The sequence below is a fragment of the Penicillium angulare genome, assembly GCF_028827245.1.
Source record: "Penicillium angulare strain IBT 27051 chromosome Unknown utg000008l_segment0_segment0, whole genome shotgun sequence".
NCBI classification, from domain to species: domain Eukaryota; kingdom Fungi; phylum Ascomycota; class Eurotiomycetes; order Eurotiales; family Aspergillaceae; genus Penicillium; species Penicillium angulare.
Window position 1 is genome coordinate 183,150 of NW_026623167.1, and position 25,705 is coordinate 208,854.

The 25,705-nt window shown below is 47.0% G+C and overlaps 6 protein-coding genes across 6 annotated transcripts; all 6 read left to right on the forward strand.

Annotated features, from left to right (window-relative positions):
* Positions 1–1,044: 1,044 nt before the first annotated feature.
* N7478_010787 (putative G1/S-specific cyclin Pcl5) lies at positions 1,045–3,176 on the forward strand (the record flags this gene model as incomplete). Its single annotated transcript, XM_056927001.1, has 2 exons — positions 1,045–1,474; positions 1,558–3,176. The coding sequence occupies 2 exons, from the start codon at positions 1,045–1,047 to the stop codon at positions 3,174–3,176; spliced, it is 2,049 nt and encodes a 682-aa protein (XP_056774049.1).
* A 974-nt stretch (positions 3,177–4,150) lies between these two features.
* On the forward strand, positions 4,151–4,972 carry N7478_010788 (uncharacterized protein; the record flags this gene model as incomplete). The annotated part of the gene is made up of 1 exon (XM_056927002.1): positions 4,151–4,972. One exon carries the CDS (start codon positions 4,151–4,153, stop codon positions 4,970–4,972), a length of 822 nt encoding a protein of 273 aa, XP_056774050.1.
* A 574-nt stretch (positions 4,973–5,546) lies between these two features.
* On the forward strand, positions 5,547–7,378 carry N7478_010789 (nucleobase cation symporter-1 family protein; the record flags this gene model as incomplete). Its single annotated transcript, XM_056927003.1, has 3 exons — positions 5,547–5,682; positions 5,754–6,394; positions 6,473–7,378. 3 exons carry the CDS (start codon positions 5,547–5,549, stop codon positions 7,376–7,378), a joined length of 1,683 nt encoding a protein of 560 aa, XP_056774051.1.
* Positions 7,379–7,740: 362 nt separating this feature from the next.
* Positions 7,741–10,986, forward strand: N7478_010790 (uncharacterized protein; the record flags this gene model as incomplete). Its single annotated transcript, XM_056927004.1, has 2 exons — positions 7,741–7,965; positions 8,083–10,986. 2 exons carry the CDS (start codon positions 7,741–7,743, stop codon positions 10,984–10,986), a joined length of 3,129 nt encoding a protein of 1,042 aa, XP_056774052.1.
* Positions 10,987–17,284: 6,298 nt separating this feature from the next.
* On the forward strand, positions 17,285–18,734 carry N7478_010791 (putative C6 finger domain protein; the record flags this gene model as incomplete). Its single annotated transcript, XM_056927005.1, has 3 exons — positions 17,285–17,405; positions 17,606–17,950; positions 18,070–18,734. The coding sequence occupies 3 exons, from the start codon at positions 17,285–17,287 to the stop codon at positions 18,732–18,734; spliced, it is 1,131 nt and encodes a 376-aa protein (XP_056774053.1).
* Positions 18,735–21,117: 2,383 nt separating this feature from the next.
* On the forward strand, positions 21,118–21,485 carry N7478_010792 (uncharacterized protein; the record flags this gene model as incomplete). The annotated part of the gene is made up of 2 exons (XM_056927006.1): positions 21,118–21,137; positions 21,218–21,485. The coding sequence occupies 2 exons, from the start codon at positions 21,118–21,120 to the stop codon at positions 21,483–21,485; spliced, it is 288 nt and encodes a 95-aa protein (XP_056774054.1).
* Positions 21,486–25,705: the final 4,220 nt, after the last annotated feature.

Genomic DNA, 25,705 nt, shown 5'->3' on the forward strand with positions numbered 1-25,705 from the left:
AAAAGATAAAGTATCATAAATGATAAAATAATAAAATATATCCTTTCTTCTACAGTAAATCTCAGGTTGTTCCCGCCACCCTCGCCACACCGTGACTCTTTCCGCTCTTAGTCACACCCGATCGTGCCTTCCCTCTCTGAGTCTGCGGTTTTTCCTTCCTTCCCCCCCTAATGCTTAAGAGTTAAGAGTCATCCCGCACTCTCCAACTACTTCTGACCCTTCTTGACACATACCTTATTTCGCTTCTTCCTCTTCCTCCCTCCATCTCTCCTCTCCGACACATCTTCGCCTTCCCTTTCTCCCTCTCCGCACTCGGATACCACTCGGATACCCGGAGTCATACCTGGTCATCCCGCCCCCAAGTCTCCATCTGCCTAGCACCTCCACCACTGCCTTGAGATAGTCACTTCAGCCTCTAAGTGCCTATTCATGGTCTGTTGGGTGCCTTGAATCCCATTTCCCTCTACGTTCTCTGCTTCAAAATGTATACTGTGTCCTTCGTCACGATCGCCCGTGTTGCCGCTATCGATTCCTACCTCGCCGCCGCTTCCGTCGTCTTCGTCTAGATCTTTTTTTGCCTCATCAAGTCGAGTCATCCAGCGTCAAAGACACTTGCGCCATCCGTGTCTCGGTATAAATCTGTAGCCACAACACTGGTGTGATCGGACTACTGTCTTTTATTATCTTCTTCTTGTTACTATTTTCATCTTTTTGATCTCTTTCATTGCCCCCCTTCCAACGCCTTCCAACGCCTTGTACCTCATTATACTATCTACACCTTCAACTCCTCCCTTCACCGGTGGTACTTCTCCTCTGGTGAATCATTAATCATTTGGAAAACAAAAACGCCTTGATATAAACTGGCGCTCCACATCTTTTAGGCTTTGCCGTCGCCTTTGATCCCCAAAGACGGCTTCTGTCTCCTCGGCCTTCGTTCCCGGTTCCCTGTTTAACGGTTATATTGAAAAAAAATTGGATTATCCTTCTTCCTTACCCACCCCGGTCGCGTTTTACCTGAAAGTCCGACCCTCGAGTCTAGCCTTCATGAATCCCGCAGTACCGACGGATATGTCGGGGATGGATGCCTTGGGTTTGCATTCGTCAAACCCAGGTTTATCAAAAGCATCTCATGCTCACCCTTATGCCTCCTCTATCTCCTCCTCCGCCTCGTCTTCTTCCTCTTCCGTTTTCTCGCTCGACGCCTCCCAGAGTTCCATCTCTTCCACCGCGACCAACCCCGTCGATGTGATTTGGGAAAATGAAGGAGAAAGTCACTTGGCTGGGAGATCTATGGGATGTCCCCGCGCCTTTGCAAAGGGAGTTCCTGCCAAAGATGCCGCCGTACCTCCTGAGATGCGGATGCATCCCCGGCGCACTCATAATGTTGCGGCCAGTGGTCCTGCTGCCGCACGCCCGCCACCATGCTTGCTTCGCCAGTCCGAGCGGAAGGTAAACTTCGTGGATAACCTTGTCGGTAAGTTGTGCCAAATACAGTGTCTTCTTCTCTCTATAAACCCTAGTGCATTTGGCTAAGTTTCCGTCCTTCTATCCGAAAAGACACAGCATCTCAAATCGTTGAGAATATCTGGCCGTTGTCCGCCACGGCATCCCGCAGCGATGCCGCGACCGGATCGAAAGGAGTCCTTCCTCTTCGAACATTTATCCAAGAAACTTTGAGACGCTCGCGTACCAGCTACAGCACTCTGCAGGTGGCATTATATTATCTCATTAAGATCAAGCAGCATGTGCCCGCTCATGATTTCACAAAGGAACAACCTCGTGATCAGTCGATGATGCGAGCCATGCAGTGTGGTCGCCGTATGTTTCTTGCTGCGTTGATTTTGGCCTCAAAGTACCTGCAAGATCGTAACTACTCCGCCCGGGCCTGGAGCAAAATCTCCGGTCTGAACACACTGGAAATCAACCAGAATGAGTTGATGTTTCTCCAGGCGGTTGGTTGGCGTTTGCATATCTCCGAGGCTACATTTCAGCGTTGGACTGACCTTGTTCTCAAGCTAACCCCCGGCGCCGGTGGTCCTCCCGTCAGTGAGGGCCTGTGTTGGCGAACCGTCCTGCCTCGTTTGACCCCCGAGCTAGAGTCGGTCGAGCCGGAGCAGCCTATGACCCCTGTTTCCGCCATGAGTGGGATGGACTTGGGATTAGTAGAATCCCCGCCGCCGCGTAGTGTACCCAGCATTGAGTACCTCCGTTCGACTTCACACGAACAGACGCCGACATGTCCTTCAACTCTTCCCCGGACTCTGGAGCCGACCCCACGCATGGATTATGCGATGAATCTGTCGATGCCGGCGATTCCGCGTCCTTCCATGCTGCCTACTCCCCAGATGACCCCCCAGTCCCATGTTGCCAACGCTCCTGCTGCGAGCATGGCGGCATGCGGAATCCGCCGTCCTTCCATTGGTACAGCGATGTCTCAGGCACAGAACATGGGTATGGCGCGCTCGACACTTGATCAGCGCCCTCCTCTCTCGTTCTACGCTCGGACTCACTCTTATGATGGATACCCGGCGGTGGTTCGTCGTTCATCTTTGGCTCGATCCACTTCGTCCGCCTCATCACCGGATTCTATGGTGTCGGATGTGTCGACTTTATCGTCTCGATCTTCACGATCTTCATCCGTTTCATCAAATGCCTCGGGCGCAGGTGCTCCTGCACCTCCTCGACTGGCTGTCAAGGCCACTCTGCGATGCTCCAACAATGCTTTGAAGGAAAGTCGCAAGACCTTGGCTATTGCTTCTCCAATCGATGAGAGCTCTCTTGTGGATCTATACAGCTCTCCGGATTCCTACCCGGGCACAACAGGTTCTGTCCCAGACCTCTCTAATTACTCGTTGGATTCCAGTTTGAGCGAGGCCGCGCAAAGTCTCTGTGAACTTTCTGGTGCTACCCCAGAACGGCGTCATAGCCGTAAACGCGGTCGTACCGGATCAGACGACATGCTACTTCAGAGCCATGTCCGCCATCTGATTGATGCTGGCGCCTCTGGTGTTCCTGGTACATCCATGGTCCTTCCAGACGGACACCTCGCTCGTTCATTTATGGTCGGTGATGGATCCTCCCTCTCCGGACCGGCGGGCATGAAACGCGCTTGCTGTGGCAGTGAAGCCCACAAGGTCGCGTTGAACCCAAGTATACGCGCAGACTTTCTGAACTGAACGGTTCATTTTCCTTTTTCCTTTTTATGTGGAGGTCTAGAAAAAGCCTTTCTTTCTCTTCTGTTCGAGTTGAATACCCCTCCCCTTGGCACAAAGACGACTGAATCCCATGGTTGACGTCCATTTTTCTCTTTCCTCATTTGTAAATACCCCCTCATACGTGACCTGCTACTCTTCCTGGGATCTCAGTCGGCCTTTTGTGTCAGAGAAAACGCGTGTTTCTCAATTATTGCAAATGTGTACGATGTACGTGGTTTTGGTCCCTCGTCATCCCTCTGCCTTTCTTTTTTATCTTATTTTATTTTGTTGCACATGGAGTGTGGTGTGGGCATGGGTCGGTCTGTTTTTTATCTCTTTTTCTTCTTTCTATCTACATAACTCCTATGCTTATGGGGAGGAGTCGAGACCGCGGTGACCTGTACTACGTCTTCCTTCCCTGGCACTGTGATAGGCGCCATGGGGCATCGGGAGATTTGAGGCGTCCGGCTTGGGAAGCATCGCATCTACGGATAGCCAATCGTACAGCTCTTGATGGAATATGTTATTTTTCCAGTAATTTTCCTAGTAAAATTTCCAGTTTAATGTAGACAGCAGCTCCTGTAGTGCGACTGAAGATGAGGAAAGCTTCCGATCGGTGAGAGTAACTTCGGTTGGGGGGAATATGTATCAATTCAACTGTATTTAGGTTGGATTTACCTTTCTTGAAGTCATATGATTTCCCTGCAGCTCATTCTATGACCAAGTCATCACAGGGAAATATCGTGCATTTGAAGTGGGGAATGTGCGATCAGATAAGATCAGACGATGCTGGATTCCGCTATTCCGGTTTCTCCGCACCCTTTCGTCCCCCTCTTCAACGGCTTTTACTCTTCCAACCTTGCCTGGTTTTCTCTACAAAGAATACAAGAACAGACCCAAGGCTACAAGATATCCTCAGCTTAATCCTTGAGCCCCAACTCTGATCATCTTTCAAAATGGTCTCTCGAGTCCTCAGGCTTCTAGCTCTATGCTCAGTCCCCCTCACGCAGGCCTTTGTTATTCCCCACGATATCCAAGCCCTACTGAGCAGCGACGCAAGCGCTCACACTCTCGAAACAACCCCCGACATCGAAACTCTCACTCGTCCCAACTGGTTCGAGTCAACTCTTCTAGCCCGACGACTCCTCGCAAAGTCCTCATCAGGCGTGATCTCAACCATCTTCCCCTCCCCACCCCCACCAAACACCCGCTCCCCAACCTCAGTAGCAGGCCTTCCGATCGGATTGCGAGAATACATCGCAGACTGCGACTCCAGTCTCCCCTCCGACCTATCCCACTCCGATAACGGAGACCCAACGATCCTCGCCCTCCGCGTCGCAACAACATTCAAAAACATCGGCGCAGGCTCAAATCTCAGCCTCGAACTAGACTGGTGGGAACATCTCGAAGAGGCAGTCCCTGTTTATCCCGGTCTCCCACGGAGTCCAGCTGCACTTCCCCGTGTAACGTTATTCGGATACCTCGAGCCGCTCCCCGAGCTCTCGGCGCACAGTGCCGCCCAGCTGGAACGGTGTTTCCTTGATTCTCATCCCGATGCGAAGGTGTGGTTACCTGGTGCGTCGAGGTCGCCTCATTCTAGCTTTTGGGCGCGGATGGTGGTCACTAGTGCGTATTGGATTGGTGGATTTGGAGACGTGCAGCAGATTGGATGGATTGATATTGATGAGTGGAAGGGGATTAGACCATACGAGAGTGTTGGTGGTGTTGGGGATGGACGGGGATGGGAAGATGTGCGACTTCCTGGCGAGAAGGAATAGGAACATTTGCTCTCTGATTTTAACTCGACGGGAGACATGGAGTATTTATGCGTAGGATGAGGGGCAAATGAATTGCTTTTTTATTTTATTTTTTCCCCCATTTTATCAGACTAAGACTCTGTAGCCTTGACAGTTCTAGATCTCACGATACTAGTATGTACCCCGGAGTACTCCGCAGTGCAGATAGATAACTGCATGTGTAAAACCCTTGGCATTTCTAATTTACTAACAGTTTTTTCATATATAATCTTGCCGATACGAGATATTAGACCTAATGCACAACAAGTCAGTGCGCATCTTCAATATGATTCGTTGTTTTGCTTATCAACTGCATAATGCTTATCATGCTTATCACGGCGTCATCCAGATAGAGATGGACGATGCATCATATTATATTCTTCCTCTGCATCTCCTTTCATTCCGATGTACTACCTGTTCTATTCTCAAGGTTACTCGAGAACATACGTTCTTTTGTCAGATTCGATAAGTCGTAATTGGTTCTTGGTTCTTGTTTCTCTCCAGTTCTGCCTTCCATCTCCACTACCCGACGCTCCACCACACAACATCTATAGAGATGCGTCTCACCCGGCCTCGACTCCAGGTGTCGCAGGCTCAATCGGCATTTGCAACAGGAAATGCAAGATGGACGAATAGGGATCTCGATCCAATTCCATTACTAGCACGCAAATGGGGCGTAGCCAGCTTGATTGGTGAGTAACCAAGCATCATCCCTTCGGAGAACGGAGATACATCTTAAACTAACCATCACAACCTATTATAGCTTACTGGATATCCGACGCATTCAACGCCGCGACATGGGAATTCGCCAGCAGTATAATAGCAGTAGGACTCACATATAAAGAAGCGATCGCCATCGTCGCGATATCATTTTTCATCATCTCCTTCGTGATCGCAGGGAATGGAACCGTCGGCGCAATCTACCACGTCCCATTCCCTGTGATCGCGCGCGCCAGCTGGGGATTCTGGGGCTCATACATCCCCATAGTCTCACGAGTGATTCTTGCAGTCTTCTGGTTCGCAATTCAGAACATTAATGGTGGCAATGCTGTCCGGGTCATGCTAGGTGCTATTTGGCCTAGTTATTTAACTCTTCACAATGGGATCCCTGAGAACCAAGGAATCACGAGTAATGGAATGGTCGCATATTTGATCTTTTGGATATTCCAATTTCCATTCCTATGCATGCATCCAAATAAACTGCGGTGGCTTTTTACTGTTAAGTCTATACTTGTGCCGATTGCCTGGATCGCGATCTTGATTTGGGCATTTACAGCGGAGAAAGGGGGAGGGAGTATCTTCGATCAACAATCTGCTTCTGTCTCAGGATCGAAGTATAGTTGGTTGTTCCTAGCAAACATGACCTCTGTTCTGGGGAACTATGCCACTCTCAGTGTGAACCAAGTAAGTTCAGCAAGAACTTGAACCACCTGGGCACAGCCATACTACCAGAAATACCAAGCAACTAATCCCATCATCCAGTCTGATTTCTCCCGATACTCCCGCATAAACCCCCGCTGGCAACTTCTATACATCCCCATGCTCCCAATAATCTTCACCTTCATCGCCTTCATCGGCATCGCCGCCTCCTCCGCCGGCCAATCCCACTACAACCTCACCTCAATCCCTTGGGACCCCACAGTCCTAATAAGCTACTGGCCCAACCGAGCCTGTCGATTCTTCGGCGCCGCATCCTTTGCCCTAGCCTCCCTAGGCGTAAACATCTCCGCCAACTCCCTCTCAGCCGCAAACGACTTCACAGCTCTAGCCCCAAAATACATCAACATCCGCCGTGGACAAATTCTCTGCGCACTCCTATCCTGGGCCCTAGTGCCCTGGAAAATCCTCGCATCCGCAGAAAACTTCCTCAACTTCATGTCTGCATACGCAATATTCCTAGGTCCCATCGGCGCAATCATGCTATTCGATTACTGGATCATTAACCGTCGTCGCTATGACTCTTTAGCACTTTATCAGCCATGGAACCCGACATATCGTTACGAATTCATCGTTCCCGGATTCCCAGAGCACATATTATCTGGATTTAACTGGCGAGCAATAGTGGCGTTTTTGATTGGCGTTGCGCCTAACTTGCCTGGACTGATTAATGCGGTTAATCCATCGATTGCTGTGGGCAAGGGTGTGCATCCGTATCAGTTTGGGTGGTTGTTGGGATTTTTCGCCACAGCAGGTGTTTATGTAGGGTTGTCCTTGTGGTTTCCGGCGCGGGCGGCTCAGATTGAAAGAGCAGTTTTACCAGATGAGGTTTATGAAGAGAGTGGTGCGGTTGGTGTTGTAGAGGGTATGGAAACACCTAGTAGTGCTGATCAAGAGGACTCGCATAATAAACTGGCTACTGAGCGGATTGCGTCGGACAAGGCTGTTTAGAGTATTTTAGTGTTATTCAACTATATATTTTTCATTCCATAAAAACAACCTAACCATCGTAAACCATATGTTATAATTATGGCTACCAAATATCGGCTGTTGTGGATGTTTAACACCATGTACATGCAGTATACAAGTAAAAGCGTCATTTTCTCGGCCCAATCTCGGCATCTACTACTCCGTTGTAGTTGCCGTTAACCGTTTCCAGTGATCCGCCACGAGCCGACTGACCCGATTACATGCTACATCATGGCTGACATCGAAGTCTTCATATTTATCTCTGCAATCCTATTTCACCATAAAAAGGCCATCCGCGTCACACTTCTGTCATGTACATCTCATAATCCATACAATCATCTTTAATGACATTCCTCTTTGGTCGTCGCCGGTCCAGCTCAGATGTGGCTGACACAGACCACACTGGGCAGGATACACTGGCACATCACCTGTCAAGCGAGCACCAGGGAAAAGAAGAGAAAATCAAAGCTCCATCGACCGATTCAGGTATCTTTCATGGCTTGTTTCGAAGGAAGAGCGACAGCTCATTAAGCTCGGATTCTTCGTCGCCACCGAAATCCCGACTTCCGGTAAGATTGGCTTTACCTTGAATTACGTAGTGGAAATGAGAGAGGACAAGGGGCATTACTTACAACATTGTTGAATGGAAAAGAGATAAAAGATCCAGTAACTAATGGTGTCTACAGATTCGCCAAAATTCGCTCCTCGTTGACACTAGGAGGTCTAGTAGCGGTGAACGTGGCCGAGATAGTAGTCGTCATCGCGATCGCTCTCATTCTCGCTCACACTCTCGCTCTGGACCACCAACGCCCAAAACCCCCAGTAGCCCCGAACCAGCATGCGAAGGAGCTCAATCTGAGCCCAAGCAACCGGATAATATTCAAGATTACCTGGAATTCCGACTTGATGAAGCCATTAAACCCTTAGAAGGGAGTCCAGATGGCTCGACTCTAACCAAAAAGGATGTCAAAGCCATACTATCTGGGGCACCTCACTTTCTACTCGAGAGAGGCAAGCATGGTCGCTGGTACCCGCAAGTGATTTTCCCATGGGATGAACATAATCCGTCAATTCTACGCATGCTAGATCGCAAGCCATTATCGCATGCTTCATTCACGCTTTGTACACTACACGCACACCTGCCAGTACCAGATGACTGGGCTGTAAAAGGTGGAGTTCCAATACAGCTGCACAGCTGGCACCGTTCTGGAGGATTCAAGAGAGCCTCTTTCGACGTTGGTGTGTTCGAAGTGCCAAACATGTTAGCTAATAATGGACGAGAGCCGGGGACTGTGGGATACCGTCATTTTCTGGAGTTCGATATGGCCGATGCAGCTCGATATACTGGACCACCCGAAAAAGCGAGACAGTCACCGAACATGCAGCGAGTTTCAGAACTTCCTGCGACAGAGGCATTTGAGCTGATGGATAGCTATAACAAGCCATATTCGCAGTGTTTGAGTGGAGCGGTCTTCGACAGATTACAATTACTGCGAGAAGGTCCAGCTGCATGGAAACGAATTGGGGTTCGAGATATTAATCTTCGAACACTGGTGCAACGTCTCAGTCATCTGCGACAACTACGACTGAACATATTACTCGATGGGTCGACAATGACAGTTCTCGACCTGGAAACACCTCATGAATTGCATAATATTTTACATACCCAGTTCCTGCATCCACATCCACCACCTGCAGATATAATGCCCGGGCAGCCCGAAAGTCTGAAATCGCAAATCAAAACATTGGCAGTTGTACTGGCTACACCTGGAGTATGGATAGACTTCAGTCTACCAGAATGGCGCTTCCGAGCGGGTCAAATTCTATGGGAGGCACTGCCCCATGGAGATGGAGACTGCATGAATGAATGCGACCCAAATTCAGCACAAAAACCATGGTTGAATTCTGGCATGGAGCGAAAATGGCTTTTAATCCAACTGTTGCTCGCTGCAGAGCTGATCATTCGACTCGATGCATTTGTTCGCATGGGTATGTTGCACGACCCTCATGGTGGACTGATGACAATCCAAGAGCTCCATGACTTCGACAAACTAAGATCCGGGAAAGTGAATTGGGATCTTATTGTTGTTCGTCGATTTCTTGACAACCTTGAAATTTCATGTGGGCCGACTACCAGTTCACCCGGAGCTTCGCCTTCGCCTTCGCCAGTTGGCAGTTCAACTCAGCCATCAACAGATAAAGTCGGTGGGAAAGCACACAAGTTTTCATTTATCGAGTCAATTAATCGCCGACTGACATCACACTCCGAGCCTGATATTGGATCAGCTTGGAAATGCGAAATCAGTTCCCCACACATCCGCCAACAGCTAGAAGGCCTATATGTCTTCGCCGAGAACATCGGATGGCCAAAACTCGATACACTAAAGACTGCTCTCGAGCAAAAACTTCGGAATGGCGGCGAGGCTCTGACTCTCCCCGCGGTAGATACCGATGGTCAACAACGGACACCTGGAAATACAACCGAGCAATCTCAGGCCGTACGATTGGCGAAAGAAGATATGTACACCCGAAGCCAGACACGCCGTTGCATTAGACTCCGCAGCTCCTGCATGGAAGATGGCGATCCTCACGCAGCCGAGACATTGGGTTGGATCTCTCGATCTTGGCTCTCGGGGTTCGTAGTTCCCGGCGAAGGAATTAGCCACCTTCTCATTGGAACGATACTGGAAAACGATCCAGACGCTATCCAAGTCCTCGGTCCCTCAGCTAATTTATACGGCGGATTCATCTACGAGAGCCGCAGCTGGTGGAGCAAAGCCTGCATCGTAGGCCGGGTTCTGTCTAGTTTGAACGGCGCTCAGACCTGTATGGGTTGGGTTGGATGTGATGTTCTCCCCCGCGATGCGAATACCCTCAGCGCTTTAGATCCAGGCTGGTTTGAAGTCCATGTTGAGCGGATGCCAGCTTCAGCGGGGCGACCGAGAATCAAGCAAGGAGGCAAACTTGCACTAGAATCAACACCGCTTGGCACAGGAGATATCACCGCTGATGCCTTTACTTTGCCGATAGATGAGCCTACCAGGTCCACTGTTACAGTGTCCTTGAGCAACTTCACATTGGCAGTGAATACACCTCGAAGAAGAAATATCATAGCCAGTGATCAGGCATCTCTTTCATTTGAGATTGGTTTAGATTCCTCAAACCCGACTACGATTACTCTACCCCTCCGATACAATGTTCGCTTCATATCTGCACATGAATGCCGTCCACCCATGGGCGTGTTATCTCATCGTCTAGACGATACTGCACAGAAGACCACAGACTGGAGCGATTTCAAACGACTACCAGGCCACCCATTACATAAATCATTTTCATGGAATAACGTTCCACTCGCTTCACTTCCACAGCACCCTGCACCACAAGCTACACCCTTATCGGCAGATGGGACCCCGCAAATTCTAGTAATTGACGCACGTGGATCTCGATCCAAAGAAACTTTTGTTCGGGCGTGGTGCGCTTCAGTCGGCAGTCACGCTCTCATCGGTCGTGCTGGACGAACATGCATCGGCTGTTGCGTGCGAGAAGCACGAGCGATCAACGTGCAGGTCATAGTACGAATTGGAGAGTAAACAGGGGGGGGATACCATGAATAGCGTTAAAGAGACAAGATCATCATCTTTCACCTATACATTTCGTCATACTATATTCCATCACGAAATATCTTGCTTTACCGATCTCCTGATTAAGAACCTCATTTGAACAAAATGATCATGCAATGCGTAATATATCAGTCCACTGACAATCCGATCTGCAAGTCCAAATGGGCAACGATAAGAAGCTTCGCCTGAAGATCTTTGCAGAAGAGAGATAATAAGATCATCTCCTCATCTCCCCATCCCTTCGTATAATATAACATAACAAGTTTAGCCGGTAATTACTTGCCAAAGCCCGTATCCATCACCGAAGAGGGCTTAGACACCCACACGCCCCCCTTTATGGAGTAAACGGAGTAAGTAGTACATTCGTACAATGGACGGATTCCACCCGGAGACGATCCAGACCATATAAACTCTCTATCAAATCTCGGCGATCGAAAGAAATAACTCTCACTCGGCATCTTACCGGGTTATGGCCATGAGAAAGCGAGAACCGGTCACCGCAGACATGCGGGCCTCCCCCTTTTCCAAATCCAGTTCCAGGCAAGTGATGCGGCTTTTTTGGAGAGAGGAATTCCGGAGGTCAGTTGGATATTCCGTAATGAAAAGAAAAATAAAATGAAATAAAATTTAGATTAAACGATTCGAAAACCGAAAAGAAGGGCACAGCCACGGTCGGAAATTTGAGGTGAGATACCACCTTCCTTTCAGTATGAGATGGAGGACCTTATAGGGTCATACATACCACATAGTAGGTCCTTGATAGGGCCGTAAGGCGTATACGCCAACACCAAAGCCATAAAGGGATTCTTTTCTTTTCTTTTTTATTTTGTATCCTTTTAAGAAGCTAAATTTTCTATCCTTCTTCATTTTCTCCCCTCTTTCCCTTTTTTTTTTTACTGCATTATTTGCTTGAATAATTTTTTTTATGGGGGTGGATTCTGTTGGAGTGATTTTCTTGGGAGGACGCGTAAGGCAGGTTGCAGGTTAAATAGGGAGACCCATGATGAGCAGCCGAGCATACCTGAAATAGGTTAAGGGCCCGAAGATGGTGAAACAGCCGGGGCTTTCTCGAGGAATTGGCATGGAGCCAGTGAGGTCCCTGCATCGGGTCTCCACTGTGTCCAAGACGATCGGTTTTCTTACCGGGCATGATGACATGGCAAGCTTCAGATCTTGGTATTCATGAATCCTTTGGAGAGTACTCGCAGAAGTACACTCCCGAGTGGGGGGGGGAAGCTGTGTTCTAATTATGTGCATCGAGTCTATGTTGTATACTTCCGTACTCCGTAGGGCTTTCGTGCATGAGAACATTTGAAAGTGGGTAGAGAATTACATAAAGTTATGTACCACACAGTCGGTTTTTACAAAGTTCTACATGTAGTAGGACCTCGTCTAGCAGAGTTACAGGAAGCTTAAATACCGCATTTAATAAAAAGTACTGGGATATCGGGATTCCCGACCGATCCGCATCCGACGTAGGGCATATCCGATGAGTTTGACGTTTTTCATTTTATTTTTGCACATCAGTACTTTCCCCAGCAAATACTCCGTAGAGGATAAGATCATTAGAACGCCCGGACTTTTTTTAACAGGGCTCTAACAGGGTTTAGGCACAGCCTACGACCCTGCCCAATCCTGAATAGGACAAGTTCCGAGGGTGTCTACTTTTCCAGTCAAGTCGCCCTGTAGTTGGATCACGGACTCCGCGAGAGTTGAAGGATGCAAAAATCCCGTCGAGCCCTGTCGGCAGTTGAATTTGGCAGGCCAGAAAACTTGGCTGCCTGCTAAGCCCGGTATGTTCTAGCGGGGTGGGAGGTCAGTGTGAATCCCACGTCAGACTGGCCAGTCAGAGTGTTGGGATGGTTGGAGACAAACCCCCATTGAAAGAAGAAAAAAAGGTGGAAAAAAAATAAAGTCAAACACAGAAGAAAGTAAGAAATCATTGGAGAATTGGAGTAAACCGTTTCGAACCATATAGTTTAAACTTATACTCCATCTTAGGAGCTGTATCACCCACGAACTTTCTGGAAACATGTTTCACTCTAATCTTAATTTCTAGAAGTTTAGATCCAAAAATTCATTCGGAAACTTCAAACAGAGATCTGACTCAGCCCTGGACCCTTGTTTCATCGCGACGTTGGAGGGGACTTTACCCAATCGCCCAACCGAAGCCGAACTTTAGTGCATTTAGCGTCAACTCGGTCGGAGAAGTATTCTACTCTGGTACAATAGTACGAGAGTGTAAAGCACATGAAGCAAAAAATTCATTGGGAAGTGGAGTCTCCTTGTTCCACTACTGCCAGATCTAATCGCGTGCTTGACATTCGCCGCGTCAACACATGTGCATCTCCTGTACATGCACCCCAACTTCGTACCCCTCTTGGCCCAATCATATTTTACTTGCCTGACGATCACCCACCTGATACGTGTTAAAGGAAATATGTGAGTGGGAGGAAGAGAGCTGATTGCGGGGCCAGGGCTGAGCACTGTTCGGTCGCAAAGAAGCGGTCGAGTGCTGTTGAGATGTGTAAATGTAAGGGAAACGCATGAATATGTGTGATGATTGGTTCTCAGAGATACTCGGCGATTCAACAAACCACATGAAAAAGTGGACGATTTCACCGACAGAGTGGAAAGGAAAAAGCCACGCTGATTGTCGTTGCGAGTTGGCGATGTACATGTTGCCCCGGGGGGAATCGGCAATACACTTCTCCGTCGAGGCAGTACAGAGCAATGTACATCTACTCCATCTACCTTCGTGTACACATTTAGCCCCCCTTTTTCTCTTCTTCTATTTATTTTTTTATTTTTTTATTTTGCCCATTTGGTTTCGTCTGTCATGAACCTTCCTGTTCTATATGCATGAGTCGTTACTTCGTAGCCAAAAGCCTCATCTTTAATCTCGGACCGGATTTTACTTGTACTCCATCGCTGATCCAGATCGTCTTATGGGCCTATACATTCCTAGTGTACGGAGTATTGCCCACTCTCTATGACTCTATGAGTTGGGTTCGTAGAAACTTCCTTTCTACTCCATTTCTCCATTAGGAATCGCTCATGGAAGCTCGCTTGAGGCTTCGAAGAACAAAAAGAATGTTGATCTTGGACCCATACCTCGTTTCCGACGGGTGCCAAGGCTAACCTGTAACACGCTACTGTCTCGCGATGATCCTTAATCAAACCTTGACCACGCAAGATCGCTTCCTGCATCGTGGCTTGGCTCATTGGCCCCCCTCTCCTTTAAACAATACTGTACAGAGAAATGCAAGAGCCCAAATGCCTTCTTCAAGCCCTTCGGACCAGAATCCAACTTGGGCGTAGTAAGATGCCTATTATGTCATCGACTTTCTCTCGGTTTACGCGGTGGCTTTGAATTTTATTGGATTTCTGGTGGTTTGGGTTAATTTCCTGGTGAATCCATGTTGTTGCTTCGCCTCCTTCCTTGTCAGTTTGGTAGAGGATCGACTATAGGTTTTTCCCTCTTTTTATTATTATTAACATTATTATTTTCTTTGCCTTCGCTTGCAATACCCCCGTCTAACCTCACTGGTTGATATGATTAAGATTGACCTGATTGACCGGCTATCGACGCCCCTCATCCAAGGTACTGGGGCAGGTCTCCTAATGGTACGGTGCGGGTAAATGGACCAGTGACTAAGACAATGTACGAGTTTTATTGGTGAACCGACGTTGGGCCGATGAATTTTGCCAAAAAACGAGAAGAGAATTTAGAAAATTCAAAAGGTAAAGCCAGAAAGGTAGAGAAAGTGGAAGTGGAAGTGTAGAGCAAATTAGAAAAATCTGAAACCCGTATAGACAGTTTCATTGTCTGACTATAAATTATGAAACCATGTCATCGACGTCTAAAATCTGTACTAAGGAGGCCGGACTACGCCATGATGATGGGGCCAACCCCGATGCCATAAGGCAAAAGAAAAGAAAAAAGGGGGAGGCTTTGTTCTATACGGTGGAAAAACAAACTATATCCTCTTGTTCAGGCAAAAAAAAAAGAGGTAGAAAAAATAAAGAAAAATAGGGGAAAGAGGGACACGTCCGTAAGAAGAAAAACAAAATAAAAAATTTGACGAAAAGAAGTCTCCATTGCGTGCTGTCCTCGCTATAAGCTGATACGTGGACCCTGAATTTCTGTTTTTAGAATTCAATCAAACTGTGGTTCGTTCCTTCGTTCCTGGCGATGTGACTTCAATCAATTTATGTGCGGCGTACTCCGATTCATATAGGATTGAAAAGACGCCAAGGAGCATATATCCATTGTAACCACGCAAAGAGAGTGCAAGGGCTGACGGAGGGCAAACCGAGAAAAAGGCGACGACGAATAGAGCTGCAGGACACCCCTTCGAGAAGCCCTCAAGGTTTCTAGTGATCAACCCCCAGAATGCCCCGAGAAAGAAGGTTCTTTAGGAGTGATGGACCCTAGGAACAACAAACTTATTGGTTCAAGCTGCCGACCCAAGCTTCTCGTCACCAATCAAGTATCCGAGGCTACTGGGGGAATTCCCCAGTTCATCAATGATTGACAGCTCGGCCTCTCCTGGCTTTAACCCCAAAGAGGCGTTTACGACCAATCTGCCTACATTCTACCCACATCCACCAATTTGACCCCACTGTGTCAGGGCTCCCAGACCATGGTTCCTCGCTTTTATCTCATTTGCCGTGAACCAGCCTTGGAGGGTCCTATCGTACGCAATCAGGGGCGCCTCGAGGTGGTTTTCCCTAAAATGTAGCCAAATAAGTGGCCACCGTGTACATGACAACCACTGGTACATGAGTTTAAAAAAAGAAACTGATACGACTCAATCCAAAACTGCAGAAATTTAAGGTGGAAAATCTACACAAAATGAAACCGAATTCACCACCTCCTCATCCAAACCTAATCATACTTGTAAACTGTATGCAATCTATCATTCAAATCTATCGTCTTAATTCTAAATTCTATAAAGTTAGTAGTTTCCTTGTGCGGAAATCCTCCCCGGGTGACTAGTAGGAGCCCCTGAATTGAACATGAGATCATCATGGATCCATAACAATGACCTGCAGCGTTGGTTTGGGTTAAGTCGATATATCCCTCTTGGTCCTAGTGTCTTTCTGATGCAGAGCCACCATGTTCCACATACGAAGATGCTGGGCTTTTTTATTATATTTTATTTTATTTTATTTTATTTTTTCTCTCTCTCCCATAAATCCCATAAAAATAAAATAAAATCCCAAAGAATTCAACCCCATTAAATAAATAAAATAAAATGAAAATCCATTTCAGAACTGAATAAAAAAATGAATTAAAAAAATGACAGAAAAAACCGGCTCAAACACGTTTCACCCCGCGATTAGCTTCTGACTTTCTTCTCTATCTCTATACGACATTTCTCTCCCTCGATCTTCCCTTTCTCTTGTCCACTTCGTTCACTCCTTTGGCTCTTGATTTTACGTTTTCTATTCTCTCCTATTTTATTCTTTTTTATATATTTTTTATACTTTTCTGTCAAAAAACCTTCCGCCTCCAACTCTCTTACACCTTACTAATCGGTGATATCGTCGGACCTGTCGTGATCTCGCCATTCAACCTCATATGAGATTTCCAAGACGAATACAACTTAGAACCTCATCATCAACCTGATCAAATCTCTCGATTGCTCCTTTCGACCCGGAAATATTCCCGATTCGAATCTCGCTTCGTCGCTATTACATGATCTCGAGACAACTCTAATTATACTATAATTATTTTGATTAATTCACCATTGGGAGGACCCAGGGCTTGCGGACCCAGACCAAATCCAATCTATCCTCGACTGCAACCACCTATTCTCGCCTATCCTCGTCTAATCCACCAATACTTTCAACTTGGATTCCTAGCGAAAGAATAACGAAACACAACACTGCGGGGCCCTGTTTCCGCGCCACCCCCTGCTACAACATTTGAACCATTCTCGAGTCGACGTCGTACTTACTGCTGAAACGCGCGCAATATCCCACATCCCACTTGGCTTAGCGTGGCTCAGGTGGATCAAGTTTCCCATACCTAGCGACCTCCACCGTCGGTACAGCGTCATTATACGAACTCTTTTCGACTCATTTTTTGGGCTATTCTTGTTGCGCCGGTGTCTGTATGGCCGGGCATCTCTCGAACTCGCTTTCCATTTCAGACCACGCCTAACAACGGTGTCACATCCCCACTTAATCTATATAGGCGCAATTTAATGCGCCAACAGTTGGTGTGGTGATCTAGATTATCTTTTTCGCGGGGGGAGCTATGCCCGTGGCTGTCGAGACGATGGCAACTACACCGAATTCACAGAGCGCTATGGACAGCGCAAGTAACGCGGATAAGAAGCGCAACAAGTTGGGGTATCATCGGACATCTGTCGCATGTGGTCAGTACCGTCCCCTTTCAGCTCGACCTTTTTCTTTGCCCAAGCTTCCCCTCTTCATGTGTTTCCTCGCTCTTCTTTTTTTCGATAATCTCGCGATATGCGCAAAAGCCGCGCATAATCCATCTTGTTGATTTGGAATGAAGAGGGGAGCAATGCGCACACGATCATATGAGAGTTGAGCTTATACGATACTTTTACAGTGCATTGTCGACGACGAAAGATTCGATGCCTGGTAGCTCCAGACGACGCGCAAGGACGTTGTGAGAATTGTATCCGGTTAAGAAAAGAATGCCAGTTCTTCCCTGTCGATCAACAGCCACCAATTGAGAAGAAATCCCGGCCAAGTTCACGATTGGAGACACAGCCGACAGACCCTACGGCGACGACACCAATCTCCTCTTCACCAACGAATCTGAACCCTGAATCCGTTGACGCCTTTTATTCTTACCCGCAAATGCCATTAAATGCTTCATCCTCAGCTCAAGACATGACTGGCTTCCACCCAGCAGCCTTCGCTGGTCACCCTATGTCGGGCTTCACACCTGGTAGGTTGGAACTATTGATTATCTTTTCATGGTGGCTAGACACCGGAAAGCCTACAACAAACGCGGTTGAGACAATCAGGCGTGCGGATTAATTGACGAGAAGCTTATTTGTTCTATAGATCGCTCAATGGGCACCGGAGAATTCGCGGCACATCCAACTATGGAAACAGGGGTTCCCTGGGACGAATTTACGACGATATCGGACCCCCAGATGCTGGCAACTATGGCCGCCAACAAGAACCAGATGATGAACTTGTCACCAAACGTATGGACTCCCGGATCATCTGTACCCTCGGGATTACCGCCTAGCTCGCCCATGTCCGGAGCCTCTCAAATGTCAGGCCACACACAACCTATGAACACTCCAACCTACGCTATGCAACCTGATGGAACCGTTTGGCAAGTTCCACCACCACCGCAACCATCCAGAGCCATGAGTTACCCAGGACAGGCCATGAGCCCTACATACCCCCCCCAATTTCAACCTCAAATGCCACCGGACTTGAAGAGAAGAATGACGACCCCGGCTCAATCCCTTTCAGCCCCGAATGTGGGCGCACACACCTCACCCGCATCTACTCCTGACATGCCATCCGCGCCTGGTCCTGTGCCCTACCCCGCTCAATCGGGTATGGATTTCCAGCAATGGCCCATGAACATGACGCCGAACATGGGTGTTGTTCCATACCCGATGTACACCAGCGAAGCGGGCCCTCAACCTCCATTCACTACCCATCCGCCCCCAATGGGACACCCCGGCCCTACAGGCCACTCCGGGTCATAATGGAGCCGAACGATGGCATCCATTGGAGACTTATTTCTCGCCGGGCAACTTGCATTTCCACTTCTCTTCAAGCCCGGACGACTTGACGCTTTACATATCACATTCCTAGACGGCCTTGCTTCATTTCTAATACCCCGTGGGATATATACAATGATGGAAGACCCATCCGTGTTATCTCCTGTATCTTATTTATCTCTTTTTTCCCCTTGGATTCTTTTTTCTTTTCCAACTTTTTTTTTGCCTCATCCTCATATACCGTGGCGGGTCTGCTTCGCAGCTGGTCATTAGCGGGCGCAAGGGTTTTCGGGTGGCATATCTCCGTTTGATTTTATCATGGCACGGCCCAAATTTTTCTTTATACCTCTTTCCTTTCTCTCTTCTCTCTACTATCAAGTACAGAGAACGAACCCCTTTAGACCTTCGTTTTGGTCGATCAACCCCCTTTTTGTTGCGGTCAGTGACTCCTATAGACTGGAATGTTATTGAACCGAGGTTTTGTTCCAGGCATATAGACTTACATTCTCTTCCTTCGTTTTGACACATACTTCATATTTTCTTTTCTCCACCCTTTCTTTCCCACATCTTTCTTTTCCATGGCGATTAGGCATATTCTTGTCATGTTTCATACTTTGCATGATCTGATTGCCTCTGTTTGTTCTTATGTCATTTTGGGATACTTGCCGGGGCGCAAGTGGAGACTGGTCTCGATTCATGGGTGAATGGGGGGATTCAAATAGGACAAGGGATTTGCGATTTCATTCTTGTCCTCCGACTATGTGATTGGTAGTGACAATACCACATCTTGATGCATTTCGATAACGTCCCACAGTTTACACGTCACGACATTTATTGAGATCATCGAGCCTGGTTTTATGAGGATTGCATAAACTGTACATATTATACTTCTTCTACATGGAACCGGATCCAAATATCACATTGATTCTTGATACTTTCTATTTTTGGTCTTAGTATATGACCTGGGAGATATCCTTCGGCAACTAATCTATGGTGATTCCACAGATCAGACGTGTCAAACCTATCGGTTAGGCATGTGGCTTACATAGAAAGCACCTATTATGACCATCAATGGCTTATGTATGAGATATGAAGAGCTGCAATGGCATGATTCAATAACTACCGATCTCAAAAATAGGCAAACAAGCCGACAGGCGCCTTTTATCCACCAATAAAAAGTACTAGTATATGCTGAACACTCCACCTCATGCTTGAGGAAATTTCTGTCAAAACCGCAAAGTGAATAATGCCACAACGACATTGTCTCCCGAGGAAAGGAATGCAAAAGTCACAATCCGCTATACACAGATCTATAGCAGTCTAAGAAATCCGAAGAACGAGACGATAGGAATGAATGATGACGTGATGCGTGTATGCGGGAGAATGGTGATGCCAAGCTGAGAGGGTGAAAGAGAGATGCTGAGATGATAGACATCTCAGGCAGATGACCTCTGCATAAAAAATAACGTAAGACTTGATTGATTCACGTTTAGTTCATCTCGTACTTATGGACCAGGTGGGCCTAGTTCAATCCAATACTAAGGTGACCAAATTTGAAGAAAATGATCAATAGGCCAAACAGTCCTTCACCTCATTTCTAATTCAAAATCTCAATTGACTTCCATCAGCCAGACACTATGCCTAAAAGTTTCTATTTCTTTGATCGCAACTATCGAGGCAGTATACGGTGAGAACCCACTTCATCTCCCCAGCTTCCCCACTATTAAACCCCGCTTTTATTTGGCTCAATTCCCAACATGTGTTCTTCACTAAATCTGTGGGGAACAAACTACTCCACGATATCGTCTGCGTCTGCGGCCGCATCGATTCTTCAGCTTCAATCCGCGTAGCAGATATTGCTTCTGGAACTGGGTACGTTTTCACAATATTTTCCCTCTTAAGTCTGAGTTGGGTCTAATTGAAATATTTCCAGAATATGGGCTTTAGAATTAGCCGAAACCTTCCCAAATTTCCAAATCGATGCATTCGATATATCAGCTAAACAATTTCCACCTAAAACGTGGTGTCCGCCAAATGTTTTCCTCGCTGAACATGATACATTCCAGCCGTTTCCAGAGGAATATCATGGGATATACGACATTGTCAATGTCCGTTTATTAGCGTCGGTATTGACCAGCCAAGATCGTCTGCACCTCTTCCTACGGAATGTAATGACTCTACTCAGTATGGTTTCCCTTCCACCAAATACGACGGATTAACCATATTCAAGCTAACAAAATAATTAAATCCAGAACCAGGCGGCCTCTTTCAATGGGTGGATATAAATCCCCGCACTGGTAAAGCCATATCATGCGACCCAAGTCTCACCCTAACGGGAACAGAGCAGTTAGCCGAAATAGTGCGAAGCATGCCTCCAAACATGGCAAGGTGAGTCAAAAGTAGTCCTCCCTTTTACTCATGACAAAAAGTAATCTAATCGTGAGCTAATCTACCTCTATCATCTTCAGGAAGATCACCGATAACGCAGATCTAGTCAGGCCAATTGGGTTTGAGCCTCTGTCCTATGAGCCAGTCAAGGTGGACGATATTCGTCGTCCTCTCTGGAATCAGACTATGATCCTGGCCATGGAGGAGCTGGCCAATGGTATTGAGGCCAGTGGGGATTCTGTGAAAGCTGAGGCCCTGAGGAAGACGCTTGAACTTGCGAGTTCGGAGTTTGAGAAAGGGGCTGGTGTGGAAGTGACGTGGTTCTATTTTATTGCGAAGAAGCTGTAGATGCCCAACTTTCAATTTGAATTTGAAGAAGTGGAGGTTCAGAACCTTGGAACTACTTGGCAAAACTTTACCAATGCCAGTGCGATGTCGGTCATAGACTATAGATACTAATCACTTGTCCGACCCCGGGAGTCATATTAACTAATGTATCAGCTGGAGCAATCCAGATATTGCTGAGAACCTTGGCGAATATAGATTACTATGAGACGATGCCTAGAAGCTAAGATCAATATTGTGTAACCTTAGCATGGTGTGATTTCTGTTAATAAACCTACGCCGCTTTGTTTTCTTGATTGGCGAAAGATAGGTATTCTTTCAAATAATAGCCCAGCCACCAGCCTCGGGATTCAACTAGATTAAGAAGTCTTTATAGGAGTTTTAGGGATAAATTCTGTTGAGGTGATGAATATTCAACCACCCGGGATATTAAACAAACACTAGACAAAAAGTAACAGTCGAAGCATACTATTTCTCTAAAAAGGAGATACAGAACCTATCTCGCACTTATCACATCTGTCCTCGTTTACACTGGCAGATGTTTCCGGAGTCCGCATCAGCCGGCCTTTATCAACCAAAGTGTGCAATGGAATCATGATAGATATAAATTGATGTGATGTAACTTCATATTTGTTATAAGATTAGAAGTAAGCCATGACAATTTCGCGATGATGCAATCTAGCAAAAGTGATACCATGATAGGAGAGAAGGGGGCAAAGCACAGCACTAATTCGACTGTGCGTCCACGGGTGTGCCTGTAACTGTACCTGGTCATTGCAGCGAAGAAAGGACCCGAAGACTTCGCTTATCACATTGGTTGCTTCTTCTAAACCAATCCCGAGCCCCTTGCATCGGAACAAGTCTCAATGAATGTGATCTTCGTGATCTTCAAGTCGAAGATAATACTCACTTTCTGATAGAGACCAAAGTTAAGAATAGAGATATCAACAACTTGAATATCTCTGTGCATCTAGTAGTCAAGTCCGCGGAGATAAGAAGAGTTGATCAATCAATCTCAAGTTGACCGCAACTTAAGGATTTCCCGAGGCGTTTATCGGTGAGATACCCTGGGGCCATTTGTTCATCCCTGAGATAGGGACAATGACAACCGGAAATCCAGATAACAAGCCCCGAGGTCCTTTATTGGGTTTGTCCACAGTTGCGGGATGATCTACCGCCAATTTTGCGCCTCGGGGTAAAAATGGCCTTATCTTCTTCGAGTTAAATTTATTCCGGGGGCCTGATATATGCAAAGTTATCTGGGATTATCGATTATCGTATGGGGAATCGGAATGAGTTGGGTTGCCGGGCTTATGTCGCATCACGTCTTATCAAAAAACAGTGCTGAGACTCGCACGCCTTCCTAGATTCTTTGGTGCCAGATATTCCAAGCCAAATATATAAAGGCTGCAAGATCCTTAATTTGAATTCTTCCAGGGAGAAAAAAAAAAGCTCCCCTCTCACCCTTTCCAACTTTTGGAGAATTGTTTTTTGAATATGCTTTTCACAATTAAGTCTGGGTCCGAATGACAGCTCTTGTGCTATGCCTGTCGCATTTTCATAAAGACCAGAATTACCTGGGACTGGCACCGTATGTTACATATGGGCAATGGTGTTTCTTTTCTCCACGCGCTGTATTTCTATGCTTGACGGGCAATCCTTCCCTCATAAGGGACTTGTCTAACCCTAACCTCGACGCGAGGCGAAGAGAGATATTTCAACCGAACCGCAGAAGCCGCACTGAAAAGAAAAAAAAAAGAGCGAGCGACCAAAAATTAGGGGGGGGCATAGAAAAGACCACATCGCATAGGACAGGGGACTGGGCTTGTGCCGGTATGCGGGTTGACCAAAGTACCGAGCAGTACAAAGTTCGGGATACCCTTTTTATCTACGGAGTATCAGGATTGGGGTCCAGCACTGGCATCTTTTCTCATTAATACGTCACATCATGATATTGGACGATGTCAATCAATCCCTTTGAGCAAGCTATGCTGACAGGGTATCAATTATTGCCATTATTACGTACCCCAGTGTTCCCGAGGTCTGCAGTATCCAATCCTGCCTATTGATATGTCGAATAGGTGAGATTCGGACGCCCGGGGGATTGGGGGGCTATACATTTTACCAAGATTCTCGGGCATGATCGGCTACCTTGCCATATTGGTACTGGTTGAAAAGGTTGAAAAGGATGGAAGCATGCGACGTGCATGTACTATTCAACCTCCATGGTGATATGGTAATTATTTATTTGCTGATTGATTGATTAATTGTTTACTTATCCAGTGATTTCCAAGCATATGTCATAATCATAACCCCATCCATCATTTACTGATAAGGTCCACGGGTGTAAAGCGCACCAGGATGGGGCAACTCCACCATGGAGGCGAGAGTGGTCAATCCCAGGCTGATCTGCGGCGCGCCTATCAAGATGACCACGGCTAATTACTCTACGCTTGGCGTGTTATCAGCAGCTTATCTTGTCATTATCTCTGTTTGCCCCGACTTTCGGTGGGCCTCCGTGGGGCCAAGAAGTGACCATCCTGACCATACTGATTCAAGATGTTTGTTTCTTGTTTCCATACGATGAGCATGAGCACATGCGATGTTCCTGTGCCTGTCCAAAGTGGAACCAAGTGGAGGAAATGCCGAAAAGATTACGGAGAGTGTCGTGTGTTTTAATTCTGACGATTTTCCTTTTTGGTTACTTTTTTATTTTTTGCCCACCCCCACATGGAGACAATGGAGAATAATTATACTGTATTTGTGGTCTGATGTCAGGGCCAAGATCGATCGACCATCCACGGGCGTCCAGTTGGTGAGACTGAATTACCAGAGGACCGGAGTCGAGTACCGGAGTGGCAACAGCAAATGATCATCTACCAATCCGACTGGAAGAAATAAGACGGAGCAATATTAGCCGGTGCGGAAATGGGAATTAATCCGTGCGACCCCGCGCCAGCTCGCCAGCGAGAAGGTGTGGAGGATTATTCCCATTGGAATTGTACCAGTCAGAGGAAGTACTGACCCAGGTGCAGCAAGTACATTACTGCAGAGTGCAGGTAACGGTGGAAGTGGAAAAAGAGTGAAAGAATAAAACAGAACCGATCCACGGTCTCGTATTACGGAACCAATACGGAAAGATCGGGTAATGTAGGGATGGACACGGTCTCTCCGGTGAGTACACTACTAGTACCACTACTACATACTACAGTCTACGTACTAGAGCCTCGTCGAGAGCGGATCCTGTCCGATGGACCAAACTTTGGACAGCTTCTGAGAAGCCCCGTAGAACCATTGCGATTTTCGGTAGGTTTGGGTCCATTCAAGCTAATAATCTGTCTCCCGGAGAAAATACGACCGCGGTTTTCCCATTCATCCTCTGAAATATGATATACAATGCATGAGATCTATTGTGAAAGACTGGCATCAAAGAATTAAGAATCACATTGTTCCCCCTCAATTCAGATCTAGACTATTTCTTTATTGCAGTCACAATTTTTAGTTTTTTTTTTTCTCTCTCTTTTTCTTTCACTTCAAACTCTCCTGCAGGTCGCATTTGGATTGCTCCGGCTTGGGCATAGTCTCCACTTGCAACAGTTGCCGTATCCACATCCGAACTACAATCTGGAACTGGGTCCGATGTTAAGCGTATAGACACTGTAGAACCGAGACATCTTTTCGGTGATAAGCTGTCGCATGTTGGAGTACCCGTTTGGAGTGAAACTAGACCGCGTGCTAAGGGCCCCAGTACCTGCATGTTTAATGTCCAGAATTGCCTATCAGCGTCCCTATGATGGTCTGGGTCGGACCCGGTGGATTCGGCCCGGGGACATTTCCAATGAACTTGGGTCCCGTTGCTCCCATTCGCCGCTAAGAAGAAAGAAGGTGGAATAATACATCGGTATTAATCCATATAAGACTCGACTTTATAAGAAGAGAACGGGGGCCGTGCGGTGGCATCGTGAACTAGGTACCTCGTGAATCATGTGTATGGGATCCATAGTATGTAGAAGTATGCAGAACACTGGCAGTTATTGATAGATGGATTTATACATCCATTTAGGCTCCCGGAACGTCCAGGGATCGATGTATTAAATGTAAATAACCAGTATTACATTAATTGCTATTCTCTAAATCCCCGGTGCGTCTGGAACAAGCGAGAGGGGTGTAGTCCCTTCTTAACGGGAGTGGCGTTCGAGGTGCATGCATTTTGGTAGTCGAGA